The sequence below is a fragment of the Centroberyx affinis genome, unplaced genomic scaffold (genome assembly GCF_046629955.1).
Source record: "Centroberyx affinis isolate AG114_WGS23_722 - 3 ecotype Tasmania unplaced genomic scaffold, CSIRO-AGI_Caff_v1 ptg004464l_1, whole genome shotgun sequence".
Classification (NCBI taxonomy): domain Eukaryota; kingdom Metazoa; phylum Chordata; class Actinopteri; order Beryciformes; family Berycidae; genus Centroberyx; species Centroberyx affinis.
The window spans coordinates 107,144-119,358 of record NW_027282127.1 but is presented as its reverse complement, the minus strand read 5'-3'; the positions used below and the strand labels follow the sequence as shown (position 1 = coordinate 119,358).

General features: G+C 40.5%; 1 protein-coding gene across 1 annotated transcript; it reads right to left on the bottom strand.

Annotated features, from left to right (window-relative positions):
• Positions 1 to 3,051: 3,051 nt before the first annotated feature.
• LOC139665145 (RNA exonuclease 5-like) lies at positions 3,052 to 12,049 on the bottom strand. The gene is made up of 19 exons (XM_071544116.1): positions 11,988 to 12,049; positions 10,672 to 10,946; positions 9,774 to 9,900; positions 9,370 to 9,490; positions 9,130 to 9,237; positions 8,960 to 9,048; positions 8,556 to 8,671; positions 8,302 to 8,440; positions 7,483 to 7,577; positions 7,239 to 7,341; positions 7,048 to 7,136; positions 6,539 to 6,647; positions 5,803 to 5,919; positions 5,546 to 5,683; positions 5,053 to 5,145; positions 4,504 to 4,930; positions 4,193 to 4,395; positions 3,821 to 3,930; positions 3,052 to 3,729 (listed from the first exon to the last, which is right to left on the bottom strand). The coding sequence occupies exons 2-19, from the start codon at positions 10,920 to 10,922 to the stop codon at positions 3,672 to 3,674; spliced, it is 2,493 nt and encodes an 830-aa protein (XP_071400217.1). The 5' UTR covers positions 10,923 to 10,946; positions 11,988 to 12,049; the 3' UTR covers positions 3,052 to 3,671.
• Between the last annotated feature and the right edge of the window lie 166 nt (positions 12,050 to 12,215).

Here is a 12,215-nt window from a genome sequence, read left to right as displayed (position 1 = left end):
TACATTTGCTCTAGTCTTTGTATGCCTGTGAATCCATTTCATAAATTTGTGAGAGTTGAAACACCACTTGACTGGTCCTGTAGTTTACAATGTCAGGGTTATGTAGTATTTTAATGCAGTCAAATCATTTTTTTTCCTTTTTAAAGAATGTGTAAGAGTTCTGTTAATTTCTCCAGTTTTATCAAATATATAAGCTTATCAATGATAATATGATATTTATTATTGGTGGCATTTTTGACCCTTCATAAGAGGAGCTTATGGTGTTTATTTTGTATGGAAATGTTTTTCTTTACCTTTTGTGTTAATGTTTTTGTAACTGTGTCAACCTGCAACGATGTCATAGTATGTTCTAATGCAAAATGTATAAACGTTAAGAATACGTATACATTTTTGTATGAGGAAAACTGTAAAAATCCCTAAATATTTCCTTGGAGAGGGAAAAAAATTAAAGAATGTTTCTTAGTATGCCTGTTTCTGTCTCTTCTGTTCAAGTAAGTTCAACAACTTAATAATTGTACTGTATCTAGCGCAAACTTTAATTTTAAATCCTTTATTAGGATCTTTTTGACTTTTACAGTCTGGCCTATTTCCTGTGTTACTTGTTTTATTGTTTTTATATCAGCCAAGAAGTAAATTCTAAACTCTAATGCTGAAACAAATAGAGTTGGCAACTGTGACTCCCATTTACTTAGGATTTGCAGTGGACAAACATTTCTATTGCCATAGCACATTACCAGAGAAAAAAAAACATTCCAGTTCTTCTGGGTTCTTAGCCAGCTCTCAGGCCAGAGAACTATCTGAATGTGACAAAAAAGTACATATCCCAGTGATGCATTCACTCAACTCAACTTTATTTATATAGCACTTTACACACAACACAGTTGATCCAAAGTGCTTTACAACACACACACAGGAAAACAAAAACAAAAGAAGGAAACAAGCACAATAGAAGAGGAGAAAAAAAGTGATGATAAATAATAATAATAGTAAAAGCACATGGTCACAAAGAGCCAACACAGACCTACAGCGACTTCAGGAGAAATACCTGAGCTAGTTACATTAGGCACAGTTAAAAGCTAATGAGTAGAAGTGTGTTTTAAGATGACTCCTGGATCTCAGGACAGACAGACTTTGGTCAGACGATCTCAGTACTCTGACAGTGTGATATGGGGACGGGAGTTTTGTAATGTAAGAGGGGGCGAAACCATTTAACACCTTGTAAACAAACATCAGGATTTTAAAATCAGTTCTGTAGCTAACAGGCAGCCAGTGTAGGGAGGCAAGAATGGGAGTAATGTGCTCCCTCTTTTTTGACCATGTCAAAACTCTTGCTGCTGCATTTTGAACTAGTTGGAGACGGGATAAACAAGACTGATGCCAAAATATAACGAGTTGCAATAATCAAGGCGGATGATATGAAGGCATGGATGACTTTCTCCAGGTCAGAAGTACAGGGAATTGATCTGAGTTTGGAGATCATGCGGAGCTGCATGAAGCTTAATTTTACTACCCGATTGATTTGTTTGTCAAACTTCAATCCTGAATCGAATACGACTCCAAGATTTTTTGCATGTGGTTTAACAGAGGGGGCCAATGGGCCAAGATGAGGAGAAATAATGTTGGTCAAATGCTGTGGTCCAAATAAGATAACTTCAGTTTTATTCTCATTGAGCTGAAGAAAGTTTGCAGCCATCCAGGATTTGATGACTTGAAGACAGTTATTGAGGTCAGTTAGTTTGGTGTAGTTATTGGGCTCTAGGGGGAGGTAGATCTGTGTATCATCCGCATAACAGTGAAAAGAAATGTGTTTTTGAATAATGTGGCCTAGCAGAAGCAAATAGATGGTGAAGAGGATTGGACCAAGTATGGGACCTTGGGGACACCACAGGACATGGGTTCAGAGGAAGAAGATGAGTCGCTAATAGAGACACTGAAAGATCTGTTAGATAAATATGAAGAAAACCAGTTTAAGGCAGAACCGGAGACCCCCGCCCAATGGTTTAACCTGTGAATGAGAATGGAATGATCTACTGCATCAAAGGCTGCAGTTAGATCTAGGAGCAAGAGGAGGGAGCAGTTACCTGAGTCAGCAGCTAGAAGGAGGTCATTAGTTATTCTCAGTAATTCAGATTCAGTACTGTGAAGAGCTCTGAAACCAGATTGGAATTTTCCAAAAATGCAGTTTTGAGCCAGGTGGGGCAACAGTTGGTTAAAAACTACTTTTGCAAGGATTTTAGAAAGAAAGGGGAGTTTGGAGATTGGTCTATAATTATTGAGGACTGAAGGATCTAGATTCTGTTTTTTTTAAAAGTGGCTGGACCACTGCATGTTTGAAAGATTGGGGAACATGGCTGGTTTCCAGAGAGCTATTGATAATTGAAAGAATGCTGGGGCCAATGGTGCCAATAACTTCTTTGAAGAGTTTCGTTGGAATAATGTAGAGAGAACAGGTGGAGGTCTTCATAGAGGAGATAATATGATGAAGTTCTGGTAAAGTGATGGAATTAAGGGAATTTAGAACTGCAGCGTTCTCAGAGGAGATGGATAGGCTATTTACAGATGGACTAATACTAGCTCTGATATCTCTGATGTCAAATTAAGAGTATCACTCAATCGTTTTAATTCACATATTACACTACTGCTAGGGCAGTAGAGTATTTGTGAACATAAACAAATTCACAACTCTAGAAATAAGAACCAAGACTATAAAATCTGTGATTCCACTCTCATTGTACAATCTCAAAATGCTCCATTGAAAATTAATTGCAGATTGCTTTTGTGGACACAATCTTTATACTTTCACAGCAAAATGAGTTGTACTTCATAGTAATCAGTTTTGAACGAGAACATATCAGGGGGGGACAAACACTTCTCTCTATGGGAGACTGTGGTAAATGTTCAATAATGCAGACTGAGACTGTCCTAGTGCAAAGAGAGAGCATTTTAATGCTGAAATTCATGGAATTGCTTTTCCACTTTAAGTCAGGACGACAGCATATGAATGTGGCAGAAACAGTGGTGCTGTCCTTTAAGATTCAGAGGTTACGGGGTTCTTAAGAATATCCAGTCTACCATTTAGAATAGCTGTCTCCTCTAAAACACCCACATTTGCACACATTTGTATATTAGATACCATTTCTTTTGGCTTTCATTTTTTTTTGTAGTGAAAGTGAAATACTAGATAATACAAACTGAAAACGTTTGACATTAAAAAGGTTTTAATGGCACAATATCAAAAGGCATAGATATGACACTGTGCAATGTAAATATATATTTCAAGACAAAGCATATGAAAAAGTTCAGTGACCATGCTACACTACGGGTTTATCCCGTAATCCTGCATGGCGATTTACAGTGGAAAACCTGCTTGAAAAACAGAACAATTCTTGATTCTGGGCACTCAAATGCTGTTTTGAAAAATTCAAAACATTAACATCATTATTATTATTATGTCGATTAAAGTCCGTAAAAATGTACTTTCAGGATTAAGCTCTGTCAGTGAAGATCGCACTCTGGGGTATTGGAGTTGAGGTGCGTATTTTGTGAGCTTCAGCGATTTCACTTGGATCCACATGACACACTACTTCCACACATGATCAGGCATCAGCGGACTGGCAGATATGTGCTGGTGAACGTCCATGCTGGTCCATGCGGAGAGCAGGGTCACTGGCTCATGAAGACCCTCGCTTGACCTCCATGAAGCACAAACCGGGGAGCTGGCTAGTCGAGCTGGAGAAGAGGTGGAGGGAAAAAGAAAACATGGTTCAGAAATATGTAGCTGCAGTACAGACTGTTCCAGAAACACAGCCAGACTTCTCACCTGGTGCGGCCAGGCAGCACGACCACAGACAGGGTGCCATCCGGAAGGGATCTGAACAGCTTCCCCAGGCGGTTGTCCAGCTTCCTCATCACAAGCTCCGTTTCCTGGTCCTACACATATTAGGTATGGGAATCTTCATCACATCTGCTCTATACATCATAAACTGTTAAGATCTGAAAATCGAATTACAAACATACTGATAACTCTGTCTACTATAGTCAGCAGAAGTTCAATTCAAGTTTCGCTTTAGTAGAACATTTTTAGCACATCTCCAATTCAAATATTAACTGAAAAAAACCCAGGAATCCACCAACTTCAAGTGAAGTAAAATATCGTGACAACCAACTACAGTGAACACGACCAGTTTCTTACCTGAGGGTTGGTGCACATGAGGTTCCACCCCTTCTCTTCTACGGCTGCTTCCCCCTCAGAATCCACAGTCGTCTCTGGGGTTGTCATAGCAACCCACGAATGCAAATGGTGCGGAGTCAGGGATGGACAGATGAGGAACTTCTCATTCCGGAGTTCGTCAGAAGAGCTGAGGGCTGCGTGCACACCCTCTGAACTCTCAAATTCTGTCAAACCAGACACATAGAAACACACAGGTTGGAGAGTAACATAGACTGGCATGAATACCCACACATACAGACAGAGAACATGCAATAATGATGCTTTTTACTCACTTATGCATGCATGTCTGGCATGTTGTCCAAAGGGCTTTGCAGGCAGGAAGATTCTCTCCACCATACCAAAGAGACTAAATGTCTCTCTGAGCTTCTCCTCAGAGAGTTGGGAACTAGAGGCACAGAGCTGCTTTGCTGCAATTAACTCAATCTCACTGACAGAAGCTGGGAGCTCAGAATAACAAGCATCGATTTTTGACCCATTTACTTTAGCTGGGTGCAAGCCATTAGCCGTTTTCATAGCAGTGACATCTGAACATTTAGCATCCAACGTGTGTCCATTGGCCTTTGCAGAGATGTGTATGTGGTTAGCCTTATTAGGCTTTAATCTGACAGCATAGAGGTGATTAGCATTGAGCGGGTCCCTCATCAAAGCATCAAGAGTCAGATCCAGGTCCAGCGTTGACTCAGAAACAGGCCTCTGGACCTAGAAATTATACACACAAGCATACACCCACACATACATAAAAGGTTTGTTCATACCCTCACAGTAATATAAAGGGAATTGGTGATAGAAAGAGAGAGAAGAGAGGAGAGAGGAATACATACCTTGATGTGCTGTCCATGCACATGAAGTCCATTTAGTGTCTTTAAAGCCAGCATAGCTCCCTCCAGCAGCTCAAACTCTATCTCTGCATGAATCTGGAGAGCAAGCGTAGTCAAAAAGGACAGGGAAGATTAACAAAGCCCATCCAAGGAGAGTGGAAAAACTAGAGAACACTGTTACAACTCTAGCTTGACAGCAACTGGGGCTAAGGAAACATGATTTATGTAGACCTATTTTTGTCTATGATCATCCTAGACCAGAAAGATATTCTCCTCTTACTGCAACCTCTAGGAATATCACAGCAAAAGATTTTCAAGGTAATCTCACCTTTTTAAAAAAAACAGACAATACCAGTAACTGTCACCAATGTGCAATAATCTAATAGGTATTCAATTGTTTATCATAGTCAAATGGTGACCAAAAAAATATAAAAACTGCAGTCTATTAAATGAAAAATTGCAATGCATCAAGAATCATAATTCAGGTGGGTCATACCCTCACGGTTGTGTTCAGCATTTTGATTTTCCGAACCGGTCCACAGCAGCGAAACAGCCGCCTCGCCTCTCTCTCAGAGAAACCTGCTGGGAACGGCCCTGCAAATACTACACACATCTCTCTCAGATTTGCACACACCTGCAGGATACAGTAAATAGTAAATAGTAATAGTAAATAGTAAATAGTAAATAGTACATTGCAGCAACACACAGATGCCGAAAAACATTGTAGCATGTTGTTCTGAAAGCATGACTCACCCTCTGGTAGTGCTGCTCCTGATGAGGGGAGGAACTGTTCAGGTGGTCGGAGAGGGAAGAGAAATGGAGCACAGAGAAGAAGGGACACTTGGTCTTTCTCCTGAACGAGGCCAGAACCTGAAGGGAGCAGGATGAGATATGCAGGGAGAGAGAAGAAGAAGAAAAAGATGGAGTTTAGGAGAGGAGGGGGGAAAAGCAGAGGACATCATTGGAAGAAAAACAGGAAAGGATGCAGGTACTCGGAAAAGTGAAGTAAGAAGACGGCAGCCTGTCACCTCTTTCTTTTTGGTCTGTACTGAAGATCTGAATTAGAAATACCCTGGGGCCTCATCAGGCTGATGCACATAACGTTTATTCATGACTTGACTGACTTCAAATTCACTTCTCAACTTGTGTCAATGCTATGTCTTTTATTTTCCCTCTCTCTCTCTCTCTCTCTCTCTCTCTCTCTCTCTATTTTTCACTATCAAATTAAGCAGAGATGTCATAAAATATTTCAGTCAAAACCTGGATAACTTCAGATATCAGGAATTTAATTTGGAGAAGAGCATCCAGATATGAAACATATAGGTGAACCAGTGAACCCTTTTATGTAGACCTATGTGCATAAGAAATTGAAACTATATGCATATTTCAGAAGCAAAACCAAACTAATGTGGGGTTCCAACAAGACTGTCCCACCAGGCCTATGGACAGAGGCACTGGAATGGCCTAACTACAACTCCTGAACTCTCACCTCTTTGTCAGAATTGTGCCACTGCTGATTGGATAGATCTAGGATGATGTCAGTGCGCTTTCCTATAAAGGCTACTGACTGTCCATTCTTCTGTAGTACATCAGAAAACCTGCACAAGACAGACGAAGAGAGAGAGAAACACGTTTGGGGGAGACTTTACGTCAAATACAGATGCAGCAGCATGTGTGATAAGGGGGGCTTTACATTGTGAATCAACAACAGGATCTTTCTATCACTACATTTATGAGAAATTAAAATTTTGGTAAAGATTGTTCATGCTTTCATGCTTTGGTAAAATATTTTTTCCACTCATGCTATCATATCACTATTTCAAGATGGACCTAAACTTCTTAAAACATCTGACCATCATTTACATGACTCAGCAATTCAACTCTATCATAGATATCTGAGCTGGAAAAGACAGAGAGAAAGAGATGGAGATTGACTCAATAACTGAAGTAAGATGTAAATAATGCAAGTCCACAACATGTGTAATGTCGTCATTTTACCTGTAACTCTGTGTAGGTGTGGATTCACAGACAGTGGGCTCACTCAAGGTTAGAGATCCTCCCCACAGCTCCTCCTGAAGCTCTACAACCTGACAATCAACACAAAGACATTGTATCTGTTGTGTTTGTTTGTGTGTGTGTGTGTGTGTGTGTGTGTGTGTGTGTGTGTGTGTGAGACAGAGATGTGTTACCTGTCGAGGTCCCGTTTTAATAAAGTACTGTGCCAGCTCCAGCGCTGCCACAGCATCCTCAGTGGGGTTATGACCCTTCTTCTCTTCACTTTGTATTTCCCTCCTGGGGCAGGAGTCAAAAAATAATCATTATTAGCCATGGTGTGTGTGTGTGTGTGTGTGTGTGTGTGTGTGTGTGTATGAGTGTGTGCGTGAGAGTGAGTGAGAGACACAGAGAAGCAGACACAGAGAGAGAGTCACTTACTTCAGCACAGTCTCGGCCAGGACCTTGAGCTTAAACCTTTGCCCAAACTCTTTCCTGTAGAGCAGTGAGGTGTCGATGACATGTGGGTGGATCAGCTGCAGTGGAGGACAACGTTAAAATACGAGCCAAAGCTTGTTCATATTATAAAACATGCGTGTATGTTTGAAGAGTGTCTTTCCAAAATGAAAGATCCACATTTGAAAAGATTAATAGCTATTTTGAGATATGAACATTTTGGACGGTGTAATTGTCTGCGTTTTTTCAGAAATTCAGCAATTAACCTCAATTTGGCTTTTATTTTTCAAATAGATACATGTACAGTTGAATTTGTTGCAGAAAAAATCATTCCACAGTTAAACTGAAAGAAACTATCTTTGCGTCACCATGTTGTTCTGGACCCAATCTATTCAAGCCACCAAGACAAATCCCTGCACATTTATTACACTTGGTAAAAGTGTAATAAATAAAAATAAAAATAAAGTGTTTCTTAATCTGATTATGCCCACTCAGTTAGCTGGTCAGTTTGGATATTTGAGATGTAGATTATTGAGGTTCAATATACTACTGTACAGTATTTTAAGTGTGTTCTCATTAAACAAATACACTTTAAACATTTTATTTGCACTAAAAATGTAAAAATAAAAAAACCTTCTCTCTAGAAATATATGTAAAGGTTCACCTGCCTCAACTTTGTGATAAAGTAAACAACCCTGAAAAACAAAGTGATGACGACGCTCAGAATTCAAGCTTCTTATAATAATTACATGAATTCATTACAAGCAGAGCTCACATCTCTGGCAGTGTGTCAGAGTCACTCACGTTGAGAGCCCTGAGGTCGTTGTCAAGGGAATGGCCCACCAGGACGGCGTCCCGCGGCAACAGCATCCTGAGCTTTGTCTGAACCTCTCTGAGGGTGGTTGTGATTGGTCGCAACATAGCCGCGGTGATGCCAGAGAACCTATCAGGAGGCACATGGCAGCATAGGTACCAGAAAAGTGTTTTAACATTTTAACACAGTGCTTGCAGTTGGTTATCAATTATCTACCTGTATGTGTGTGTGTGTGTGTGTGTACCTGGTGAGGTAGTTGAGGACACGGCTCTGAGGTTTGACCAGATCGTCCAGCACACATCTCCCATCGCTATCCACCAGAGAAACACGAGCCAACTCATGTCCCTTTTCCGTTAGACACTGGAAACACAGCTTTAATAAATAAACCTTTGTTGAATGGATTAACAGTCATTTGATTGTAATTTTAATTTACTCTGACATGACATTGTTCAAATACGTTATTGAATTATTGATTTGTCAGCAGGTTTTAGCATCATCAACATTACTAAAGATAAACAGATTATGCAGGTAAATTTAGGTATAGGCATAATCTTGGCAGTTCTGAACCGTTTAGAAAATGCAGAACTGGGGTCCAACATGGATTCAAAAGAAGAATTAAGTACATAATCGATTTTGAGAGCATCTCACCATTTCGCAGTCAATTCCATACAGAGGGCTGCTGTCAGTCACACAGTCATCACTATCTGTACATGCAAAACCCTCAAAGCCTGGCATACCTGCATCCAAAAAAAATCAGAAGAAGTGAGGTGAGGGAGAGAGAGAAAGATAGGCAATGAAAGAGACAGAGAGAGACTCACCTTTCACAGGGAAGTGCTTCTTGATCATCTCCTCCTGGGTGAGAGTGTAGGCCGTCAGTCCTCTTGTCTCTGTCCCAAACCTCCTGATTACCGGGTGCCAATTCAGGGCTGCAGCGAAGAACAAATTCACACATACACAAATGCACTTACAATCAAAACACACGGCAGAACAAGAGAGAAAACACAGACAGAAAACACAAACACACACACTCAGAACGCATTCACATACACACATCGCACCTTCATGCAGATGTCTGCTTTCCTGCTCTCTTTGGAAAACAGGTGAACCCTCCCATCCAGGGACTTCACTGCTGAAGATTCCAGACGCTAGGTTGTTTGATGATGGAGTGAAGCTGAGCCTCTAATCCAGTCAGGTAAATGTACAGATGAATTAAAAAAAATGACATGTATTAACCTAAAAAAGTTTTAAAAGATTTTAAAAAAGCATCCTCTATTGCCTATTTTTGTTGTACTACTCAGCATCTACAGACATAGGCTAAGTTCTGGAAGGATCATTTCATCCCCAGCCAAAGGGCAAAATGATGCTCACCACATGCAAACAATGATGGAATGTGTTGGAATTAATACTGTGAATAGAAATTCTCCCCTTGAAGAATCTGTGTCAGTACTTTTACTTTACTTACAGTGGTGTAGCTGTTCCTGAGGTGTGGCAGGGTGAGGTAGTGTTTGTAGAAGTGACTCTGGGTCAGGCCGTCGAGGACGACAACATTCACCCCCTTCACCCTCCGCTGGTGACGCAGACGACACCAACTGGCAGAAAGACAGGGGGAGGAGGACAGAAAAGAGAGATGTATAGAGTATAATCTGAGTATTCTGCAAGACAAAAGCCTTACATTAGATCTTTTAGCTCCCGGTCTATTCTTCTTCTTCTTGGAGTATAGCAGGGTCTGGGTCAATTCATGAATGAACTCATCAATTCAACTGAGGAATTGGAATTGGAATTTGAAAAAAACCTACAGAATTGGAAGTGAATTGGAATTTCAGGAATTTGAATTTAATCCAGTGAAATTCTGTGAAATTCCATGTTTTTTTGTTTTTTCTTACCACATATCTGTGATTACACGTAGTGTTATTATCAATAATGAATGTCATAAAATATTAAATGTACCATTCAGGTGGTATTTGATGCATAACATGTAATCGTAACGCATACATTATGACTGAATGTATTCGATTTGTTTAACTGCCTTTTATTTTACTCATAATGTTTGATTTATAATGTTTAGCAAGTCAAGACAGCCTATCTTAGAAGAGGAATTTCTTGGAATTCAATTCTGTGTCCTGGCATTCGAATTAAATCCCAATTCTGTTTCCTTAGAGCTGGGTGACATTCCAATTCCAATGCCAGGAACTGAATTGGAAATTTGCCAGGCATTCTCAATTCATGAATGGCCCCAACCCTGGAGAATAGGGACACAGAGAAGAGTATTGGTGTTTTATACATTACATAGAATTATTTGGTTTGTTATGGCTGATCAAGTAGACAACGCCTCACTACACAGTCATTACACACAGGTCTACCTGGGCTGTTTGACGCCGCCACTTTTCCCCAGAGCAGCGAAGTGCAGCAGCTCTGTCAGCTCCTCCAGAGTTACTGGTTCTTGCAGGTGGCTGGGCAGCACAGAGATCCTTGGTGGGTGGGGGAGACCCGCAGACTCAAACATCCCATAACCTTCCATCTCAGTTTTCAATCTCTTCACCTTCTCTTGTGTTGCTGAGGTGTTGTCCTTTCTTTTCTTGCTGTTACATGACGCTGAGAGTGATGGCTCCATTTTCAAGATAATGTACAGTATCTACTGGAAAAAGGAAGACATCTTAAATAATAACTACTACTATTCTCACTCTCTACAATGACTTTTTTTTTCCAATAAGCAAAATGTGATTCTAATCTGAGAAAATGAAGAGCACTGGAACAAAGCTGCTATACATCTCAAGTTGTACACATGCTCCTATTTCAATTTTCAGTGTTTTTAAGTGCATATCCCATCAAAATGGTAGTTCTGTAGAGCGCTGTGTTCAGGTGGCTATTCAGTTGATTGATGTTTTGGCACAACAACTTCACCCACTACCAAGGTGCGTGGAATAGATAGGTAACACTGGAGAAGAAGAGATTTTAGGTGAAACCCAAAAGGCTTTGGACAGAGACATGCTGTTTGATGTTTTGGTTTACTACTCTTATTACTTGGCTATGAAATGATACAATGACTATGAAGTCAAGGAGCAGAATGACTACTTTAATTTATATTATTTTCAGGCACATCACATGAACATATAAAGAAAGACAGTCCCATGGAGCTCACTACACACTGTGTACAGGCTCGCATATGACGTCATGACGTGACGCACTGCATGGGAAGCATCATCTGAAGTATCATCTGAAGTGACTGTATGAGGATCTGCTGCTTCCCCCGCAGGCTCATCACAGAGAGATAGGTTCACTGGCAGTGCCCTTGCGGTTATTCCTGCCACACAGTCTCAACTCAGAAGTGACTTTGGTTCCTTCCACACAAATGCAGGGAAGATAAACATCAGCGTGTGTGCTGCTGACATGTGAAGTGCAGCTGCTCATTCAGTCTGAGGCTTGGCTGAACTTTTTGAGAGGGTTTCTAGGTAGAATACACAGAAAACAACATCCCCTAAACTTCTTCGTAGCTTTCCAAGATCAAGTAAAGACGACTTGGCAAGTAGGTAACGTTATGAAGATAACCGGCATGCTGAATGAATGTCCACAAAGATAATCTATTTTAGATTTATGGTCGGTTTATCGCGATTCCACAGATATAAACACCTGTGAAACAATTTCTGAATAGAAATGAAGAATAAATATTCATAAATACCAGATGTCATTGGTCCAGCGGGTTTCAACTGTGTTTTCTAGCACTATAAACACATGGCCCCCGGAACCGACACACACTGCTGCGTGCTATGCGCAACATGATGCGCGAGCTACTTGGAATGAGGGAGTTACTTCCGGTTTGGTATCTTAAAAATAAAAGCATGCATTCATGTATCTGTGTGATAATAAAATAACTTCCATAGTGTGACATTGTAATTTTAAGTCTAAG

Bases quoted from the DNA above. Each gene is read 5' to 3' on its own strand.
- LOC139665145 (XM_071544116.1), bottom strand. From the start codon at position 10,922: ATGGAGCCATCACTCTCAGCGTCATGTAACAGCAAGAAAAGAAAGGAC. The intron at 5,684-5,802 runs GTGAGTCATGCT...TGTATCCTGCAG, and splicing joins AGGAGCAGCACTACCAGAGG to GTGTGTGCAAATCTGAGAGA. The intron at 3,931-4,192 runs GTAAGAAACTGG...TAATATGTGTAG, and splicing joins TCATGTGCACCAACCCTCAG to GACCAGGAAACGGAGCTTGT.